Source organism: Stegastes partitus, unplaced genomic scaffold, assembly GCF_000690725.1.
Source record: "Stegastes partitus isolate 25-593 unplaced genomic scaffold, Stegastes_partitus-1.0.2 Scaffold886, whole genome shotgun sequence".
In the NCBI taxonomy this organism is placed as follows: Eukaryota; Metazoa; Chordata; class Actinopteri; family Pomacentridae; genus Stegastes; species Stegastes partitus.
Genome location: NW_007578617.1, coordinates 175,518 through 198,032, shown reverse-complemented (window position 1 = coordinate 198,032; position 22,515 = coordinate 175,518). Strand labels below are relative to the sequence as shown.

At 42.2% G+C, this 22,515-nt stretch overlaps 2 protein-coding genes across 2 annotated transcripts; one reads left to right on the top strand and one right to left on the bottom strand.

Moving 5' to 3' along the window:
* The first annotated feature begins 8,281 nt into the window (after positions 1–8,281).
* slc23a4 (solute carrier family 23 member 4) lies at positions 8,282–17,160 on the top strand. Its single transcript, XM_008293415.1, has 12 exons — positions 8,282–8,424; positions 9,132–9,266; positions 9,590–9,747; positions 11,102–11,261; positions 11,985–12,166; positions 12,608–12,728; positions 12,817–12,973; positions 13,356–13,609; positions 14,926–15,090; positions 15,180–15,288; positions 15,369–15,464; positions 16,239–17,160. Exons 1-12 carry the CDS (start codon positions 8,377–8,379, stop codon positions 16,505–16,507), a joined length of 1,854 nt encoding a protein of 617 aa, XP_008291637.1. The 5' UTR covers positions 8,282–8,376; the 3' UTR covers positions 16,508–17,160.
* LOC103365864 (protein FAM180A-like) lies at positions 16,890–20,932 on the bottom strand. The gene is made up of 3 exons (XM_008293417.1): positions 20,854–20,932; positions 17,634–17,731; positions 16,890–17,543 (listed from the first exon to the last, which is right to left on the bottom strand). The coding sequence occupies exons 1-3, from the start codon at positions 20,930–20,932 to the stop codon at positions 17,214–17,216; spliced, it is 507 nt and encodes a 168-aa protein (XP_008291639.1). The 3' UTR covers positions 16,890–17,213.
* Between the last annotated feature and the right edge of the window lie 1,583 nt (positions 20,933–22,515).

Genomic DNA, 22,515 nt, shown 5'->3' with positions numbered 1-22,515 from the left:
TTTTATTGTCAATAAGTCAACACTTGGTGAAAACTAACTCCAACTAACTTATAATTGCATTGGTCCAAATTTTGTCAACTCTCATCTGGTTGTTTTCAGTTTCTACATCAAATAATGAACCATTTCTCAGCTTTATTTTTTATTTTATGTGTATTTATTTATTCTTTGTACAGGACAGGACGGGCTAGTCTTGCCTAATCTTATCATCCAGGATTTGGGAGGTGATGCCTTACGTAAGCATCTGTCCAAAGACCATTACTCTTGCTCCACTGATATTTGAGATCTTTTACTTCACTCTGGTTACATATAAAAAGAAAAGTGGACAATAAATCAGCTGTGTTTAGTGTTTGCTGATTTGATCAAACTCAGTAAACTTCAATAAAAGTGGCGATGAAGCTTTTACGAGGCTCAAGTTGTGCAAATAAAGAGAACTGCTCTTATCTTTATGGAATATTCCCACATTTCAAGATATAGTTATTGCAGTATTTACCGCTACACGTTATAAAATATCACAAGATATTCCCACGCTGGTTCTTGTTGGAAAAAAAAACCCAAAACGGCATCAAGCATTACAGCATAAAGCAGCAGCATGTTTCCGACCTGTATCCGTCCCTCTGTGAGGTGCAGGCGGGAGGCCAGCTGGTCTCTGGTGTTGATGTCGGGGTAGTGAGTCTGCTGGAAGACCTTCTCCAGCTCCTGCACCTGGAACGGCGTGAAGGTGACCCTGGTTTGCCTCGTTTTCCTCTGACCTAGAACCAGGGAATTGTCATCATTAAACATAAGATGCTAGCGAGTTCACTCATCTCTCTCCTCTGTGTTCATTTCTAATACTCACTCTTGCAGCCTGTGGAGGTTTTTGGAGGCTCCTCCAGCAGCTTCATCTGTGGAGCTTCTACTCACAGAGAGAACATCTCAGCATTAACTGGAGTCTTCCAAACATATCTCAGGTCTGATTATTAAAATAAAAGCATACCTGTACACGAGTGCTGGTTCGACACTCGGCTGTTTTCTCTGATCACAGAGCAGCTACGATGATCTCTGCTCTCCTTCCTGATGCATGTGGGCCTTCTCAGGATTTCTTCAATCGAATGTGGTATTTTTTTGCGCGGCTGAGATTGCCTTCCCTGATCCATGCAGGACTCTGTTTCTGTGTCTTCTCTCGTCCACACTTCCAGCAGTTTATCCCCGGCCATCAGCACACGTGTCGTGATTCGTCCTTTGGCAGAGATGAGTGAGTCAGGAGTATCCCGTGAGTTTGGTGGAGATTCCTCCTCTCGGGTTGAGGAAAGTTTTGCTCTCAGGTTTCTTCCCTCTCAGATCTTTGCTGCACTCTGCAAGGTGCCAGAACATATGGTCGTCCTTCGTCTGCTGTCGGCCTGTGTTTGACCTGCATCACATGGTCATCACGGAGGAGGAGGAGCGACCGGCAGCAGTGCTTCTAGGAAGTCCTGTTAATCAGCATCCGTTAGTCTGAACGCTTTCTTGTTTCTGTGTTTTTGTTATTCTGCTTTTTTGTTTAAGTTGTTCTCACTGGAATTAACTCCTGACATCATCGCTCTTCACTCACAAAGTTTCATGGAACTCTGCTTTGCTCTGAGCTTTTACTTCCTTCAGTGAAATACCAAAATACCAGCAAACTCCTGCCTTTAAGACCCAACTCAGACAAAACCTCCGAGGTTCTGCAGCTTGTTTAACACCTAGATAATGTTGAACTGTAAAGCCTATTTAAATTGTTGCTTCTCTTTCTTATCGCTTGATTTATGGCGCGGCTAATCTTTATCACCTTGGCCTCAGTATGCCCTCTCACACTCCGGTTCACCTCTCAGAAGCAGCGGGAACACCAGTTGATCATAAGTCCTGGTGGTGTGTGCAGGAGGAAAGAGTTTGTCGCCATCTAGTGGTGGTGGCTCCTCAGTGTTTGGTTATCACAACATGCAGATGTGACACTGAAAAGGTCTTTCTGGATTATAGTAAAGAAGGAAAAGAAAGGAAAACGCTGGTGTACTTTAAAACATTAATGGCATCATTTAAAAGAAGTCTTTCATTTATTATAAAGTCCAGGATTGGTCAATATAGAACCAGTAGAGGCTGATACGAGGAAGTTTATAGAACGAGGTATGTATATATGTATTTATTGCAGCACACAGACAATGAATTTTACTATTTTTTTAATGCACCCATTTGTCCTTCAGACTGTCTACACCTTTAAAATCTGCCTCTGTGGCAGCCTTGAGCTCATCATCATCAGGAAATCTGGTTCCATGCAAATCCATCCATCTATCATCTATACACCACGTAATCCTCACTAGGGTCATGGGGGGCGGAGCCTATCCCAGCTGACTCAGGGTGAAGGCAGGTTCACCTGGACAGGTAACCAGTCTATCACAGGGCTACACTTAGAGACAGACAACCAATCACACTCACATTCACACCTACGGACAATTTACAATCACCAATTAACCTCAGCATGTTTCTGGACTGTGGGAGGAAGCCAGAGAACCCGGAGAGAACCCACGCTGCACGAGGAGAACATGGAGACTCCACGCAGGAAGATCCCGGGTGTGAACCGGTGACCTTTTAGCTATGAGGCAACAGTGCTAACCAACTGCGCCACCTTGCAGCCCTTCCACACAAATGTGATTTCAAATTTCTAAACAGGGGCCCAGATGTGGAGGCAGGACTCTTATCACCGTGTACTTCAGCCAGTCTTTTGTGGGGAACTTTATTGCTGCCCTGTCGCTAAAGTTTTGGTTTCCCATCATCGCTCGATGGTCATCAACTCAGAATGTCTCTGAGGATCACACAGATGTGTTGTGACGAGTTCACTTGATGTCTGAACCAGTGAGAGGTTGTGTAGATATGTTTGTGCCTCTTTATAATAAGTGCAATATATTGTAAATATGCAACTACCTCTGTGCAGTATCCACTGTGCTTGAGCTTATTATTTAATTTAATCTTTATATATAGAGGTTGTTTTTTTTACACACACATATATATATATATATATTATATTATGTTGTGTATAGTTGTTTACAAAGTTTTTAGATATTTTTTGCACTGACAGGCACCTTTCTGTTCGTTGTACTCGTTGCAGTGACAATAAAGCAAATCTAAATCTGAATGTAAAGAAGTTTTGTGTTGCCTGTTCTACAAACTTTTCGACCTCCCCTCGTCTCTATATATGATATGGAGTTGTGCTCTGACAATTCTACGTTTCCCTTAATGCAACCAGAATCCTCTTTATTTTTTTTATTCATGCTCATTTGTGAAAGAAGTATTCAGATGCTTTCCTTAAAATTCACCTGCTGATGCCACACTATTAAAATAATCCACGACATTAAGAGTCCTGCAATAACAAAACTTATAAAATATAAAGATATTGTCAGCTAAATGTAAAAGTACTCATTCTGCAGTAAACTACTTCCTGTCAGTGTTTTATGACGCCTGGTGTTTTTAGATGAACAGCGTGTTGCTGCTGCAGTGATGTGCATGTTTACTGGTGGAGCTCATTTTAAGTTCTGTTTGAGTTGGGTTGCTGTTTAGAACCTACAGCATTACATCATAGTCCTGTCTGTCTAATCATATATCTCTAAAAAGTCAGCTTCTAAGAAGCTCAGAAAAGCACTTCCACTCTCAGCTTTGTGACGATGCATCTTCCAGCTAATTGAGTCGGGTTTTAAACGGGTTATTAAGGAGTAAGAGAACTTTATCAGCACTTAATCCTTCAGCTCAGCGCTCAAAAGGAAAAACTGTAACCAGTAAATAAAGCTGCCAGAGTAAACACGCCAGTGTTTGCCTCAAAGATGTGGTGACGTCCAAGAATAAAGCTGGATGGAACAGAAATACTGAAGTCCTTGTCTGGGTTCAAACTTAACGCCTCCAGTCCAGAATTCTTTCAGTGTTTCAGTTACAGTGAGGACGGTTTGCAGTCGTCACAACAAATACCGAGGACTTAGCTTTTACTCAGAGGCAACGAACATAAATTAGAATGAAAATTCTATATTTTCATACACAACAGTTACCGTAAATTCCAGACTATTGAGGCACCTGAATATAAGCCGCACCCACTAACTTTAAAAATAAAAAAACATGTGTACATATATATACAGGCCACACTTTTCTGTAAGCTGCAGGTGTCCCCTTTGGAACACATGATATCTACACAGGAAGATTTTTTTAAACTTTTAATTAAATACGTACCGGTAACATACACAAATACCGTAAAAGTTTTTTTCCGAACGGTGCCTGTAACACGGCTGGTTAAGAAAATAAAAACTACAGCAGCCTACCAGGAAAAGTCACTCATGCTGTCTGCATCTTCCTCCTGCTCACTAAAGAAATCCATAAATTAGCCGCATCGTTGTTTAAGCCGCAGTGTTCAAAGCGTGTGAAAAAAGCAGAGGCTTATAGTCCAGACATTACGGTAACATGAGCCCTGCAGAGGGAAAAGTTTTCTACCTCACTTGTGTTGTGACCCATATTTTGTCCCGTAAGGCCTGCAGGGATTCTGGCTCTGGACTCATAAGTAGGACTGATAAAACAAATCAAATCCACACATAAACAAAGAGAAGCTGACAGTTCATCACACTTAGCCTCAGATACGGTGATTAAAAAATACGATTATGAGCAACAGTTTGTGATTTGAGTGTAGAAACAGGAGCTTATGCAACCTGAAGCTGCCTCGTTGGTATAATTAGCAGGTCACAGGATACAGCGGGGCAGGAGATAAGATCAACTGGTTTTACTCAGGCAGCTTTTTTTTTTTTCTTCTTTTTTATGAATAATGAGATTGTGTCCCTGGTTGGCTCCCCAGCAGTCAGAATACTGACCTCATTGTATCTGAGCGTGCTTCTACAGTTTTGTCTAATTTTGCCATTTTAAAGTTTATTTCTCTACATTTTTCAGTGTCCAGTTTAACCTGATCGGCTTCACAGAGTTTAGTCCAGGACAGGAGATGGTTCCTAATGGAGCGGAACCGCCGGTTCTGATGGCAGACGGGTCACGTTCCTCCAACTAATCGATGAGAAATGATTAATGATCAACTCTTCAAGTCTGACTCACAAGTGGAATGGATTCCTGATGCTTTACATCATTCATCACAAGATGTCCAAAACAATGGGAGAAGATTTACTTGTTATAATGAGATGTTGAATTATTAATGTGACATAAAAGTGTCTGGTTGTGATGGTAAATTCATTTATAGCAAAGAATGTTTTCATCCACTGTCTTGAATTATTAACAAAGTATTGGTCATTTTCTGATATTACAAATAGTATTGCTATGACTCTTCATAAAGATGTCAAACATTAGTATCTGAAAACTAATTTTTAATCTCTTAAGACCTGATCTCATGTTTGATATGCATTTTTTTATTATTATAAAAGTAAAGAAAATAAAAAATATAAAGAACAAAAAAGTAGAAAAAAGAAAACAAATTATTAATAATAAAATAATAAAAATAAATTATATATATATTTATTTTTTTAATTAAGTACTGTGGTAATATAACTCAAAATGTGACGTCCACGCATGTGAACGCCATCTCTTGAGAGGTTAAACTAGAATAGAAATACTTTATTGATCCCTGGGGGAAAACTAAATAAGAAAAATATTAAATACAAAATGTCACGAAACCATGATTAAAAATTGTGATGAAAAAAAGGTGAAACTTTCCATGTAAAGCTTTAAATGCTAAATATAACCTGTATACAGTGTATATAGTATACAGTATACTGTACACAGTGAACGGGGAAATCAGAGTCCTGTAAAAGTTGTTCTTGTTTTGCTCACATTTACCTTTAAATGCAACATGTGCAGCAGATTACTGTGTAAAAGATTCCCGGTACTCTCAGTGATTGATTTGCACGTCAACCTTCGGCTAATTAGATTATGAAGGCATCTCTCAGACACACACCCACCTCCGAATTACAGTCGGATGCAAAAACTCTGATGTGATTGACGTGGTGAACAATTAGGCTGAAGTTCACCAAGTAAGGAAGACAGAAAAGTCGTTCTACGCAAAGTTGTTTCATGATTAGACAAACATCCGCCGAGACGGTTTATGTCAGGAAAGTCTTTAACTGAGTGCTCATTTAACACATGCATGAGTATGAACACAATGATTCTGCTCTTCTAACACTTTAATGAGGTATCTGAACAGAATCCTGCCCCCGGCCTCTGAGCCTCACTACCTGGCATGTGATGAATCCTCCTCCTACGCTACACACAGTCACATGCACAGCGAGCAGACCTCATGATGCCCCTCTGATGCTCCTCACTGCTGCTGCTGCTGCTGCTTCATGTGAGCTCAATTTCTTTCAACTCGTCTGTTTGGTGCTTTTTCTTTTTTCCTCCAACCTCCCACTGGCTACCAGGGAACAGTCTCACAGCCTTGGCTAACCTCATCTACAAGATTTATTTATTTATTTTTAAATCAAATGTTCCAAAAGACATTTTAAGAACGTTTTCATTTTAAGTAATGTTCCTGTAAAGTTATAATGTTTTAACACCAACATTCAGAGGACGTTCCAGATGTTATTGAGGCTTCACATGATTTGTGATTTTTTTAAAAATAAAACATGCCTGTAACGTAATTTATTAACAAAAGTGGAACATTCTGCTTGCAATGTTCTCAGAATGTTTTGGTGAACTCATATTAGAACGTTCTTCTATAATGTGTCGGGAAGGAAGGAGGTTCTCGATGCAACGTTCAGAAAATGTTCTCCAGATGTTATCGAGACCTCAGATGTGTGTTTTTTCAAACATAACGTTTTGTAACGTTCCTGTAATGTGATAAACTGAAGGTGGAACATTTCCAAAATGTTCCATGATAACAAAGGAGGAACGTCCTCAAACGAATATTAAAAAAACCTTTTCCAGATGTTATCCAGATGTTCTTTATGAGACAGTCTTCTAGTGTAATATACTAGCAAAGGTGGAACATTCTGCCCGCAATGTTCTGAGAATGTTTTGGGGATGTTGTTGAGGAAACACATTACAGAATCTATACAACGTTCCCACAATGTTCCCTGATGACAAATAAGAACGCCCTCAGTGTAACTAGTTCTGAGAACGCCAGAGCACAACATTCTGGTAACGTTGTCACCTGTAACTTTAATTATCCAACCTGAGGCAAAAACATAGTTGAAAAATGTTCACTTGGAACTTTCTTGGAACGTTTTTGGAATGAAATTAAACTCTAGCTGTGATGCTGGGTGGTTGCATCACTGGTCCTGACTGAAATAACTCAGAAGCGATTCTAAAGGTTGCCGTGACAACAAAGCCTGTTGACGTTTGTGGTTTTGGGTGAAGTGTTTGCACAACAATTAAACGGATTATTACGAAGCGTTTTCCAGACGTCTCCGTCCTCTGAGGGTGTACGGTGTGTGTATGATACCACTGTAGGGATGTTCTCATCTTTAATGAAGCGCCGCCATCTGTTGGTTTTTTCTTTGCATCCCAGAGCCCCGCCCCCTTTGTGACCCGGATCCTGACTTTTATAACGAGGAGAGATGCACATTAATCCCATGACAGAGGATGCAGATGAACATAGATCCACATACAGATGCAGTCGGTGTGAGGAGGAGCTTCCTCTGCAGCCATATGAACTCCTTTAAGGCCATCTTCATTATCTTAATGACGGAGACGGTGGCTGCTATCAAACTCTTAATTTAGACTAATAATGTAATTTCATTTAGAATGATTTGAGGCCAAACAGAGCTGCATTGTGAACTGGAAAATGACATTTACAGGATAGCATTCATCAATAACTGCTTTGTACTTGGTGATGGTTTGCCAGCTCGTGAGAGTCACAGAGGTCCTAAAGCAAATGTTTGGTGTTGAAATTAAAAAGACTCAGCCTCACACAGGCTGAGGACTGTGCTTTTAACTGTTGAGCACCTCTGACTGCAGATATCCGACTTCACTGCTCCTGAAACAGTGAAAATCTAAGCTTTGCTCCCTCGGCTCCTCTAACCCTAACCCTGTACTCTAACCCTGTCCTCTGCTGTATAATCTCTCAGGCCTCCCCTGTGAGGTTAAAACACAGCAGAGCGACTGCAGAGTATCTCCTGCCTGCCAAGTGCCGGTCAGTCAGCTGCTGCTGCTGTAATTCGGTTCACATGAGCTGCTGCTGGGTCTCCATTTCAATCAACAAGAGCTGCAGTCTCATGTCTGAACTTTTTCATAGCGGCTGTCCGTCCAGCCCAGCCCACCCCTCCTCCGTCCTCCCGCCTCCCAGCAGCCCCGTCCTCCCTCCATCCGATGCTCCGGTCCTCTCCGTCGGCTCCCTCCTCTCTCACTGATGTTTTTTTCAGTTTTCTTTCTTGGCTCCTCAGCAGAACTTCAATACCTGAACAAATAGGCTGAAGCCTCGACATGACTCCAGAGAAGGAAAGTAATGGACTCGACAACTACGCCTTTGCGGTGAGTGTCAGACGATCACAGACCTGACATGGACTTTACATGTGATTCCAAAGTGGAGAATCGTTGTGAGCCACCTGTGAGTCACACATATGGATTTATTTTACTTTTAAATAATGTCAGAGTAGAAATATCAGAGTAATGTGTTATTGTGCTGCATCATTCTAACGTCAGAGCAGAAATAGGTGCTCTGTTAATAATTGACTCTTGATAGAAAAGCTGAGAAAGTGGCGTCATGGACACAGAGGAATGTTCTTGTTTACATTCCTGCTCCTCCGTGTTTAAAACCACATTATTGAACAGATAAGCGTCCCACTGTTGGACCAGAGGAGACATGGAACGATGCTTCTACCTCTGTGAAATAAATAAAAGATTTTCCCTGAAAGTGTTTTAAACCTTTAAGACATTTAGCCCTGCTGCTGAGCTGACTGCGTCTTGTTTTCATCCCACCCTGTAATGATTTGATTAAACAGGAAGCTAAATAAAATGTTTATTTTCATGGCTGCCATTTAAAGAAAAAGCATCTGATCACGTTCTCTTACTGGGATTTGTCAAGACAGGTAAATGTACGGGTGTTTCATAATGAACCCAGTTGACCAACATGTTGAAGCGCTCTGTTGTTAATGTTTTTGAACAGACTGCTGCCGAGTCCATCATTTAAAATGGCTCTTTAGTTGAACCCTATCCATCCGTCTGTCTTTCCTTCAAAGCTGGAAGGACGCTTCTGTGATCTGCCAGACGGAGGAGAGGAACTGGACTCCTCTCTGGACGAAGATGGCAACAAGCTGGCGTACTGCGTGACCGACGTCCCTCCCTGGTACCTGTGCATCGTTTTAGGCATCCAGGTACGTCAGCAGGAGGCCGCGTTCAGGCCCGTGTTTGATCATGAGTTTGTTTCCCAGCGTGGCTTCTGATGTTATATAACAATGCAAACATGACCACAGTGTCACATGAGAGCATCTGCTGGACGTTTCCTTCACGCTTGGTCGGACGGTTTGATTTATGGAGGCCAGATTGTGAAATTAGCTTCAGTTGAATCTACGGACTTCAATCATGTCCCTGGGCCTACAGTCACGTCCAGGATGGTGCTTCTATCTGCTTTTTTTCTCCAATGTGTATCTCAAACAAAGATGAAGTGAATCCCTTGATGTGTTTTCTGCTCCCTCAGCACTGTCTGACTGCGTTCGGAGGCATCATCGCCATCCCCCTCATCCTGTCTCAGGGCTTGTGTCTGCAGCACGACGGCCTCACGCAGAGCCACCTCATCAGCACCATCTTCTTCGTTTCCGGCATCTGCACTCTGCTGCAGGTTACCTTCGGCATCAGGTAAGGAAGCAGAGAGAAGAACCCGTTAACGAGTGGGAGGACTGCAGTAATTAATTGTCTTGTGGGCTGCCGGAGTGTAAAATGTGTGGTTTAATAAGAGATGCCTGCACTCTGTCTAATTGCACAATGATTTACATTAATTATCTGGATAAGTTTTATCAGTTCACTGCTTTTTTTTCTGGTGCTGTGGGAGTCTGAGCTCTCACACTGTAATCCAGCAGTACAGGAGGTTGCATTAAAGTGGAATTAACTTCCTTCTTATTAAGCAAACCTTCAGCTTTTCTTCTTAACCTTTTTCGAACTGTGAGTCCTGCCAAAATTAGCATGTGTGGTGAACAATGGAATATTCTCCTGGTTAGAGGACGCAGCTTCTTTTAAGGGGATTACCGGGAAGATGAAGCATCAAGCAGCTTTAGTTTCTGCATTAAGATGCTTTTGAGTACATCTTGATATTGTTTCTCATTGTCAAGACAAACCACCATTTGGCTGTCCTCATGCTCACTTCAACACAACACGATGATACGAGCTAATATTAGCACCAGAGAAGGTCTTGTGTGAACGCCAGAATGGAAACTCGCTGCTCTGACACTGGAGGTGACGCATCCACAGGAGAATAAACACGACGCAGCGCCTGGTTTTATTCTGGAGAACCACAAACTCAAACCATGTTTTGCAGCTCTGAACCTAAATTGTATGTATGCACTCTGGGCCTGCAGGAATATCGGTGTCACAGTTGGATTAGCTGAGGAATTTCCATCTTATTATGTTCGGAATCCAGCTCTTACAAAACCCACATTCTCTTGGCTTAGCACCACTGATGCTTTCTTGTGTTGCTCCAATTACCTGGAAGTCAGCTGTGAGGAACAACAGTCGGTGTGTTTGTTGGCGCTCCGTTCCAGGCAAACCAAAAGCAAACAATGTTAATTATCTGTGGGCCTTTGGGATGAAAACCTTATTATCTCCCATTAAAACATATTTCCTGGCTGCGTGTCTTTAAAATCCCCACGAGTCTCAGGCTGCTGCTGGAAAGTTGAGGTTCAGCTGCAGTGTGATGGTGGTTGTTGACGGTGAAGCGAGCAGCATGATGAGGATCACTGCATCGCATATTACTTTAATTTACTTAACCTCCGGTTTGTCTAATTAGAGAGCGACTCTCAGTCTTCACATGATTCAAATTAGCCACTTCCTCATATTTGATTGAAAGAAATATAGACGAGAGATTCCTGAGAACTCTGTTTCTTACCTGTTCAGGTCATTAAAAGGCAAATCAGTTTAACTGCACCGATCATACTAAACTAACTACCTTCCCACCCCTTGCCTGTCTGTTTATGTCTTTTACCATCTTTACCACCAGACTGCCCATTCTCCAAGGGGGCACCTTCACGTTGCTGGCCCCCTGCATGGCCATGCTGTCCATGCCAGAGTGGACATGTCCTGCCTGGACTCAGAACGCCAGCTTGGTCAACACCTCCTCCGCAAACTACACGGAGGTGTGGCAGAGTCGAATGAGAGCAGTAAGCAAACTCACCTTTTTAATCACAACTTTCAACTCACTGAACCTGAGTCAGCACCTGGAGCAGCACGATTTTCTTTTTAATTACACGATGAAGAATGTTTTAAACGGTCTGTTCATGGAAACCAGCATCAGTCCTGGTGACTGTGCTGGGACATGCTCGTTGTTTTAAGCATGCTAATATCATGTGTGTACATTTTATTCTTGCTTGAACAGTCCTTGCGCAGGCATATTAAAACATTAGTCATGCAGAGCTGCAGTTGTTGTGGTAGCTGAGACAGTGTTAATTCAATGGGTGGGAGTTACATGCATGTGGTTTTTAAAAGGCAGGATTATGACGAGTCCTTGGAACTGCCTTAATGGTTAAAACATGTAACGGTCATAGTTGGTCAGAATACCTGTGACAAGAAGAGGTGAATAGCTTTGTTAAGTTTAAGACATCAGAGCACTTTAGATTGTGCACTTGAAGGTTGGAAGTGGGTTAGACCTGTTGGATTGCTTTACAGCTCAACATATGGACGGTGGAATGATGGATGGACTTAAAGGAAAGTTCCATAGTTTCAGAGAAACATGGCCTCAGTTTTTCAGTCTAACCCTGATGTTAGTGTACCATAAATGGATTTTCCAACCAAGGTCTAATTTGCAGATGATGTGCAAAGTTCTGGCAGAAGCCTTTGTGAGAAGACCGCCTTGACGTTACTAATGCACTCGCGTTTATTTCCAGCTGCAGGGATCCATCATGGTGGGCTCCCTCTTCCAGGTGTTTGTCGGTTTCTCGGGCCTCATCGGCCTCTTCATGCGCTTCATCGGACCGCTCACCATCGCTCCCACCATCTCCCTCATCGGCCTGTCCTTGTTTGACTCGGCCGGCAGCAGCGCTGGCAACCACTGGGGCATCTCTTCAATGTGAGTGGACTGACTAAACCTTTTATGGACTCATCATGCTGCAGAGATTTATATTGTTTTTAAATGATATTTTCTGTCTAAAGTTCTGGTCCTGCTCCACATAATACAACCCTGTAAGTGTTAGACAGCAACAGAGTGGGCTGTTGGTTCGGCTGAGATCTCTGCAGACAGGAGGTCGTGCCATTTTAATACATTTTGCTTATCGTGTCCTACAGTTTATGTTTAATCTACTTTGGTTCCTGCTTGGAGTACAGCCAAGATTTTAAAAAAATAATAATACTCTGGAAATCTGTGTAAAGTGTTTATCTTAAGTCAGGGGAGGAAAGCCTATTACACATTTCTTTCCCAGGAACCGGCATAATTGCTTTATTTCTTTCTGATGGTGAGACCTGCTGTGAATTTATATTATATTGTGTTTTTTCCTTCCTGTCTCTCTCACAGGACCACAGCACTGATCATCCTGTTCTCTCAGTACCTTCGTCACATCTCAGTGCCTTTTCCTACATACAGCAAGGATAAGAAGCTGCACACCTCTCGAGTCTACGTCTTTCAGATCCTCCCCGTACGTACAAAACAATCATATGTTTAATGTTAAAGATCATCTGAGAAGACAACCAATGTGATTTTATTTCCCCCCTACGTGTCTTAAGGTCTTGCTTGGCATCACATTGTCTTGGCTCATCTGTTACCTTCTGACCACCTACAACGTGCTGCCCACTGAGCCGGACCAGTACGGGTACCTGGCTCGCACCGATCTGAAGGGAGACGTCATAAGCCAAGCTCCCTGGTTCACGTTTCCATACCCAGGTAAGAAAATGCAGAAACATTGGTGAGTTTCTCTTTTTTATTGTCACTCAATCCCACTGAGTGTTTGTAGTGGGTCCAAAGCCTGACCGCTCCCTTAGAAGCTGTTCTGTTGAACTACAGGTGAACTGTTTCTGCTCTATAAAGCCAATGTTTCTTGCTCTGATGGAACATGCCACCCACTGCAATGATATGGTGATAGTTCTGAAAAGGTTTTGGGTACTGATGGACCTGCATTGCACTACTGAATGAGCTAAACCAGGTTTTGGATATAGACAACAGGGATTACCAAAGTTATTTTTTGGGTGGGAGTTTAGTAATAAACCATTGCTGCTTGTGTGTACTGAGTAATTTCCTGTTTCTTCGTGGTTGATTTCAAAATCAGGTCAGTGGGGGATGCCGACCGTGAGCCTAGCGGGCGTCGTTGGCATCTTGGCTGGAGTGATTTCCTCCATGATAGAGTCTGTCGGGGACTACCACGCCTGTGCGAGGCTATCTGGAGCCCCACCGCCACCTAAACACGCCATCAACAGGGGCATTGGCATCGAGGGGATAGGCTGCCTGCTGGCCGGTGCCTGGGGTACCGGAAACGGCACCACGTCGTACAGTGAGAATGTTGGAGCCCTCGGGATAACAAAGGTAAGACAATGTGATTTAGATAGAGGCTGAGCTAAACGTACTGGATGTGTTGGAGAACTGGACTCTGGACTTAAAGGTGGTGCATATGCACTCAAATGGAAACTGCCTATCCGGTGGGTGCACAAAAAGGTTTTTAAGGTTCTGCGTTTGCTTTGTGCAGCCAACTGGACATGTGCATTAATGTCGCCTCACTCATAGGTTGGCTCATGGACTTGTATAAATAAAACTCACTGTTCAAGGTGAGGAGGAGGTTTTACAAGTATGGAACACTGAGAATTCATAATAGAATGGTAAACTGATCTCATTTGCTGAAGTCCTTCTCTAGTCTTTGATTTAACTCCAAAATCTAATCTCTGTATACCAACAATACACGTTTAGATTTTTTTGGTGAAAATAAGCCCTTCCTGCCTTAAAATGACTCAGATGTAACTCTATCCTGTTGTTTCCTCTAGAATGTGCAGCTCTATGAAATACCTGCCTCTATGTAATCCTTCCCTACTTGCTGCAGCTCGAGCACACCAGCCACACTATTGGTTTCTCAGATTTGTTGTATATGAAATCCAGGCTGCCCAAATCTCAGAATGTATTTGACTCTTCAGCTTCATGTTGGAAATGTTATATTTATATGACATTGCTCACTATATGTCTTCCAGCATTTTACAAAAGCACAATATGAAGAAGGTTTAAAACTAGAGGATTCTTTAGGGAAACACAAGCTGCATTCAGAAAAAACAAAACAAAAACCCAGTCCAGAAACGCTACAGGGTTTGAAACAAGTCTTTTAGCTAAATTTCCTTTTTACATTTTTTTAAATTCATTTTTTAAAATTACTTTTATTAAATTTTGTATTTATTTTTTTCTTTTCTTTTTATTTATTTATTTATTTATTTTTTAACTATTTTTTTATTTTGAATTATTTAATTTTCTTTTTTCCTTTTAATTTTTTAAAATTTATTTATTTATTTATTTATTTAATTTTAGCTAAATCTCCAACACCACTGTTGAACAGCTGACTACAACGCCTTCATATCACCATGGCAACCACAAGCGTGTTCCTGCCAACGTGTCCCGTATCCCCCTGGAAACATTTCCATAATAGTCTGAGCGATTTGCGGTTCATGTTTTAGTTCTGGGTTCTGTTTTCTGTCTTTGTAGCATTAACCACTGCACACGTTTTCAGATTGCATATGATGTTTTCTTAGCTTGCCTGTGTTTCGTCTGTTTGCGTGTCTTATGTTTTCAATGCATTGAGCTCTCAGATGCAGGTCATGGTTTAAACAGACGACGTTAAGAGACTCTCCCCGTGTGGTTTGCAGGTGGGCAGTCGTATGGTGATCGTGGCCAGCGGCGTGCTGATGGTGGTGATGGGCGTGTTCGGTAAAGTAGGCGCTGCGTTCACCACCATCCCGTCCCCCGTGATAGGAGGCATGTTCATGGTCATGTTTGGCGTCATCTCTGCAGCAGGAGTCTCCAATCTGCAGGTACGCACCCTAAAACATCAGGTATGGCACATCTGTTCATGGCATTCACATTTAATTTGTTTTTCTTTGTGTTCCAACCACTTGTTTAGTACGCAGACATGAATTCATCTCGAAACATCTTCATCTTTGGCTTCTCCATGTTCTCCGGTCTGGTCATTCCCAACTGGATATTAAACAATCCAAAAGCAATCTCTACAGGTGCATCAATATCTTATATAATCTGCATTTTTCATATCACTTAAACAGAGGTTTAACTCTGTGCATGATGTCACATGCAGGTGTGGTGGAGCTTGACCAGGTGCTGCAGGTCCTTCTGACAACCAGTATGTTTGTTGGAGGCTTCTTCGGCTTCATACTGGACAACACTATCCCAGGTATGTCATCACATCATTGTTTTATTTGTTATGTTTAAATCAGGAGTCTCCATGTTCTCCCCGTGCAGCGTGGGTTCTCTCCGGGTTCTCCGGCTTCCTCCCACAGTCCAGAAACATGCTGAGGTTAATTGGTGATTGTAAATTGTTCATAGGTGTGAATGTGAGTGTGCTTGGTTGTAGATGATGGATGGATGGATGGATGGATGGATGGATGGATGGATCACTCCACATTCTTGTCTATGTTTATGAATTACATCATGATGTTAAACGCAGCATAAGACTGGAAAATGCTTAAATATTTGGCAATGGTTTAATTTTGAAATTTAGTCCAAAGAAGGACACAAAGTCCCTTTGAAATGTGGTTAAAGGTTATGAATTCAGCAAATATACCAGAAAACATTACCAGTTACAACACTGAACTATAAAAAAAGCCCTGAAATATATTTAAAAAATAATTCTGCTTTTCTGTTTTCTTCACTTGTAGCCTGAGAGCAACATTTTTTATTCTTTAGTTTTTATTCCAGCAGGTCTGTAGCTGCTGGTGGTGGAATTAGAAAACACTTGGACTGAAAATCCATCAGATATCCACCGTATGAAGAGTTAAAGGCTTATGTAATGTAAATCTATATTATTGGAGAAACATTATCCAAGTACAAAGAATATCTGTGGAGCTCGATACGGCATTCCCACGTTTCATTAAGAACAAACAAGCAAAGTCAGGATGAAGCATGAAGGCCGAGTCAGGCTCTAACACATTTAACTCGTGTCCAACAGGATCAAAGCATGAACGAGGCATCCTGGCCTGGAACAAGGCTCACGAGGACGACTCCAGCAACACGCTGGAGAGCGGAGAAGTCTACAACCTCCCCTTTGGCCTCAGCGCTTACTTGTCTGCTTCCTCCTGGTGCCGGTACATACCCTTCTGCCCTCCCGGGATGCCCAGCTCCCTGAGCGGATGTGGAGCGGATACTAATTCACTGGAGCCTAAACGGCCACTGGGACATCCAGAGCCTGCACAGATCATCGTTGGAGTCAGTTTGTGAGCAGCGTCGGCGCTCCAGCGTGCCGTTTTGGGGGATTTTCCTGAAACAATACCATCAAAGGCAGCTCAGTTTGGACCACGGGTCCTGTGGCGACGGCACTGTACTGTAACATCAGGGTGCAAAGTGTTTAAATAACCGTGAACTTCCGCTAAGGCGCTATTAGACCTGTTTTAAATCGATGACATTGATGAGTTGATATTTGCTGATTATAGACGGCTGACATGTGCTGAAGCCCCGCCCCCACTCCTCGCTTCCTGTGCAGTAATCTGTATTCACACAGAACATACTCTGAGTATAACCTGTGATTTCCTCAGTTTAAAACTTGATGTTCTATCAGTTTGAATGCAGGTGCTAGAGAACAAACACGGACAAGACATGTGAATGTAAATAAATCCATGACTTTTAATGCAACATACAGATCCAATACATAGTTTCATGTACATACAGTACCTCATGTTGGACTTCTGCTGTAACAGTCGATACTTTAATAACTGTGTTTGTGCACTTTACATGTTTGTTTCTGACAGGACTTTCCTCTCAGGCTCCTCACAGCCTGCCAGCATACAAGATGCAACGTTTCCTCAGTGCACAAATCAGGACTACTGACTAATATTAATGGATTTTTCTAAATAAAAATGAAAGTGTTTTTCTTATGTACATATTAAACTTCAATATGGACCCATTCTGTAGCATCAGTGGCGTTCACTCAGTCTGTCAGTGTCAGATCCTTCTTGATGGCTTTGTACAAGCCGACAAAAGACTCGGCCCACGCGTCTCTGTGGTGTTCGGTTCTGGAAGTGACCATCTGCTGGGTTGTGTACACCAAAGTCAACAGGGTGCGCTCGAAGTCGTCCTGGTCCAGGTGACAGGTGTGATTAGAAAGGTCAGATACGAGCCGCGACACGTCCGGTAGCTTCTTGGGAATGACGTCTTCGCAGATGACGTCCAGGTTTCTTGTCTTTCGGAGGGAAGCCAGTTCGGCATCGTTGACTGAAAACGCTCCGCTGGTTTCAAACTGTACACCGGCCATCAGGATCTACGCGGTGAAAAGGAAACCAGACATTATTCCAAGTGCCCATTCGATGTTAGATAGTTTGTTAGTTTCTAGTCAGTACTTTTGCTTCACCTCAAACAACAGATGAACATCCTCGAAGGAGTTGTGGAAGGTCGGGTTCACCGCTGCTGGTGCTCCTCTCTTTACTCTGCTCGCAGCTGGGAATAAAGCTGGTGTGTAAAGAGACACACAGTAAGAATTAGAGGTCCTACAAAAGCAAGAGTACTTTCATTACCTCAGGTCTTCTTTTAGGTTTTATTACATGCGTTTGTCTTGTGAGTTTATTGCTCTGGACCCAAAAGACTTTCATCCGTTTAGCCTGAAATCCTTGGACGTCCGTGTGACGAGCACACAATGGGCCCTGTTAGGCACCATGAAATGCAGCTTTTACAGGGTTTGCTGATGTTGTGGAACATGTGAGCACCAGGTTCGTCCAGCCCACAGCAGGACATCCTGCACTTAATCTACGATGAGCATTTCAAACTCTGCGATCTCTGACCCTACAGACGATTTCTGTCTGCAGACAATGAGACGGGACCTCTGACTTCAAAGACGGCAGAGGAATCAAAGGCGGAGCAGCACATGGATCATACAACCGGCTCCAGATGATTTCAGCAAGCGGTGGACGGGCTTCGGATGTCGGCCACAGTCTCACAGCATCTTTTAAAGTCAGCATTTAGACCAGGATGGTAACAACAACATCAAATCATGCTCACGAGCTTTACCATTAGAGCATGAAAACATATAACCCGTATGCTTTTAAACAGACAATACAATGCAAAATGGTCCTTTGCCGTGCTCAAAACCCATTTAGCCCAACAAAACATGTCCAGAATTCATGACGAGTCCAGTTGAGGCTGATGGAAATGTGAAGTGTTAAAGTGTTTTGATGGAATTATGGAGCTAAATGTGAAGTTAAGGATGAAAACCTGCACCAAATGAAAGTCCGAGACAGTTTACAGGAAACCACATGATGGTCCGAAAGTCAGGCGGTGTCATTAGCTTAACGATGAGTCAGCCGCTGAGGGCCATGAATGACTTTAGCCTGCAGCGTCGGGAATCCGTCCAGCAGTTGTTCAGATAGAAACGGGGTTTACCCAGTGACCAAGTGACTGACTTTATAACAGAGCCATGGTTCTAGCTCGGACAAAGAAATGAAGACCAGAGAGAGATTTGGATGGCTGCTTTCATTTACAGTCCAGAATCATCGGCTGGTTTTATTAGAGGGTAAAAAAATCTGGATAAATTAAGGAAATGAAGGTGAAGGGGAAACATACAGACAAGTGGTGGTGGCTGTTTATGAGTCACATAAACAGTTCAGAACATTTAGATGGACTAAAGTGAGACCGATGTGTGGAAACATTCATTAATAGGCCAGAGTCATCTAAGCAAAGGCCAACTTATTCCCCTCCCAGCCTCCTGTTTGTTTATTTCAGCAGCAACAAGTGAAACAAGATGATGTTTTAATAGACTCAAATCTTTCCCACACTTTGGTCTTAATGTTTAGATAATGATCTCCATCAGTCAAGGCCCAATAAAGCCACTAAGGGCTGCCATTGTTAAACAGGAGAACTTTTTCTCAAGTCTCCTAAATCACCAAGATTAAACATGTGAATCTATATTTCCATAAAACGTATTAACGTGCATAGCATACACATGTATTATCACTGGTGGGATTTAACTAAAACACTGTACTTTAGTGCAAATCTGAGGTACTGGTGAGTGTTTTCTGTCTTTTCCTTCTACTTGATTGTAAATAAGGACACAAGGAACTTTACTAATGGAGGTTTTTGCAAATAAAACTGTAAAATGGGTAAAAATGACTCCTCAAGTGTGAGAATTGGGTCATTTACACTGAATTATTTTAATATTTTCTTTTATTTGTGATACTTTTTGAGATTTGTTGGTTGGATTTTCCAAAGATGTAATTTTGGGCTTTTTGTAATTATAACAGGTATTTCTAACTATTGCCACATGATTGGTTAATCAAAAAATTAAAAAAATATATTAAAATTGTTTTAAAACTCAGGAAATTATTCCTATAAGGAAAATAAACCTTAGTTGTATAGGATAATAATGACTTCCAGTGAAACCGAACACGACAATACAGTTAAACTTACACATTAATGTGTAAAATAATGATATAATCCGTTACAGGACAACATTTACACGAGCCTGTTCTGTACATTGTGTACTTTTGAATTTTTTAATGCATGTTTGTGCATTAAAACACACCTTCATGTAAAAGGACGTGGATACTTCCTCTGACCAGTTTTATTGGAATACATATTTCATCAGTATTAAACACACCTGGTCCAGCTGCTTCCAGAACTTAATAAATACGGTGCAGTCCTGTTATATCTGGAGACTACATAGCCTGAGCCAGCCTGCAGTCGTACAGGACTCACTGATACCGAGGCCCATATGAGCTGCTGATGGAAGCCATGCTGTGATTTCAAAAAGTGAGGAAAAACCAAGATCACGAGTTTTCGTGTTGCCTTTAAACCTCCGCTGGGCGACTTTATACGCTTGGCAGCTCCACCTGGCAGTAAAAGGTAATTATTTGGAAAAAAAAATAAAAATTATACGCAGCCAGAAATAATGCAGCATCATATCAGAGCTCATGTGTTCAGCAGCTGACCTTCCAAAAAAGAATCTGATGACTCCAGATTTTTATGACGACGCGCTCCTTGAATTTTGATTTCCTGTCGCTGGAGAAGTGTCCTTAACCAAAACCAGATATTTGTTATAACCACCAGAACTGCTGCTCATTAGTTTAATTTGCTTCCTTCTGTAGTGTGTTCTGAAACAGTGCAAGAGTCTTTATCAAGTCACAAAAACATCTCACGTCATTAAGAATCCTCCTGCACGAGGTGGTCTGAACATCTTGGCAGTGTGCTTTTTATTATTCAGAGAGGGTTCCCTCGCTCAGATCAGTGTATGACCCCGGTCAGTCACTTATTAAAAACAGATGATGTTTGAGTCCACAGTAGGAGCGAGACGAGGATAAAAGTAAAACATTCTGCAAGCGATATATTGGAGCTACAAGTTTGTGGATTTGTTAGGTTTCTCTTGATAATATTGTTTTGTGAGCTTGAGCATGTAAACAAAATGAACAAAATCACCTACAGTACAGGTAAGGAAGATTCATTTAACCATGACTGCATAACAAGTCAGGATTTTGGATTGAAAGTAAGTTCATTTAATTCTTCTGTTTACTTCTGTGTCTGAAAGGCACATGCAACAACCCAACTGTTTGCTATCCTGCCCTCAGCTCCACTTCAGACCTTACCTGTATTTGGACATCGTGCGACACCTGTCCTGATGCAGCAGTAGAAGAGCCCGACGATAACCATCCTCCAGGGCAGCATGTTGGTCGGATCACCGGCTTCATGTAACTGAGGCTGGGCAGAGGTCTGGAGTTCTCCTCCTGCTTTGCCGGCGTGCACTTCTACCTTTAAAGTGCATCTGCAGCCTCGCCTAACATCCCGCCGCACACTTCCTTCATCTTCATCTCACTCCGTCTGTCTTCGAGCTCTCTCTCCTCCTCCCGTCCACATCTGATCCCTCTCCTGCTCGCTCTCCCTCTGGCTCTCATGTGCAGCATTTTAATGCTCTCATCTGGTTGTCATCAGCTCCAGAGACTCGCTCTCATTTTAACATCATCCTTCTTCTGCTTCTTCACCTTTTTTCAGGTGTGTGTGAATTAGTTTATTGGTCTTTCTTTGGTGTCGCCTTCAGCAACATGTTTTAGTAAATTACTGATTCACAAACATGTATTCACTTTAAATGTTTGGAAAGTTATTTTCTTGTCAAAATCTCAGATCCACGGTTGTTTTAAATTTTCCTCATCAGCTCGCTGCTCGTATTCATTTTAATTAATTTCACTGCAGTTCAGTTGCAACCAGTAAACCGTGTAATCGTCTCCAGTGTACACAGCCATCTCTCTGTCTGTGTTTACAGGCTGCTCAGCCTCAGAAGCAGCTCCAACACGTTTGTTGTTGCTTGTTGTTCAAACAGCTTGAAGGACAAATTATTAATATTATTTTTCTTGGTGCTGAAAAACGGAGCAGTTGAGAAGCCGTTCATATGTTCTTATGGGAGCTGTGTTTATGCACATTACCAAAACCTAATGTCACGAGTTTGCTCTGCTTTTTTTTGTCCCTCAGCTGGTTGGATCGAATGCGACGGTCCCAGGATGACCCCGGTGTTGTTCAGGAACAGAAACGTGGAAAGTTCACACTCCACCGACATGAAGCTCGGCTAAGTGATTATTTCTAATTATACACGCTGAGCTCAGGCACCGAAACATCTGCAGAAACCACAAAGGAAGACTTTGTTCGCTGCCTGGCACCGTTCATCTCCACAAGCCTAAAGTACAACCATATAAAATGATTTTTATTTGGTTTTGCAATATTTTAACATAAACTTGTTCCACTGGGGGTTTGAACGATGCCAACGTGTGAGCGCAGCACACTGTTGTGTTTTCTAGACATCAGTGAGCGTGATGTGTTTCAGAGCGATGTGGCCGTCGTGCTGCTGCTGCACAGGAATGCAGACACGGACTGAGCTGAAGCTGGCAGCAGAGCTGTGGCCTCTGTGAAGCCTCCAAGAAGCACAGCTCAAGAACCTGAACAAACACATTATTCTGTGAATAGGCAAATTAAACATAAATGTTATTCTAGGCAATGCGGTGCCCTCAATCGTTTCCTCTCCTAAATTAATATACTTTGTGGCCGAGTCAAAGGAGGACGGTCAGAGTTAGGAAAGGTTTTGTCTTTTTGATTGTTAGACGTAAAAGTAATCAATCATCAAGTCAGAGGTTCTGGTTCTGGTCGTGATGACCCAGACTTCAAAATGAACAAAGCATAAAGCTGCAGCTATAGTAAATAACTCCTTAAATCCAGCTTTAATCATGTAAAGAATATCCATCCATCATCTATACATATAGGGT

Coding starts and splice junctions, on each gene's coding strand:
- LOC103365864 (XM_008293417.1), bottom strand. CDS start 20,932: ATGCTGCCCTGGAGGATGGTTATCGTCGGGCTCTTCTACTGCTGCATC. Junction 17,732..20,853: donor CGCACGATGTCCAAATACAG/GTAAGGTCTGAA, acceptor TTTACACACCAG/CTTTATTCCCAGCTGCGAGC. Junction 17,544..17,633: donor ATGTTCATCTGTTGTTTGAG/GTGAAGCAAAAG, acceptor TTCACCGCGTAG/ATCCTGATGGCCGGTGTACA.
- slc23a4 (XM_008293415.1), top strand. CDS start 8,377: ATGACTCCAGAGAAGGAAAGTAATGGACTCGACAACTACGCCTTTGCG. Junction 12,167..12,607: donor CACTGGGGCATCTCTTCAAT/GTGAGTGGACTG, acceptor TCTCTCTCACAG/GACCACAGCACTGATCATCC. Junction 12,974..13,355: donor GTTCACGTTTCCATACCCAG/GTAAGAAAATGC, acceptor TTTCAAAATCAG/GTCAGTGGGGGATGCCGACC.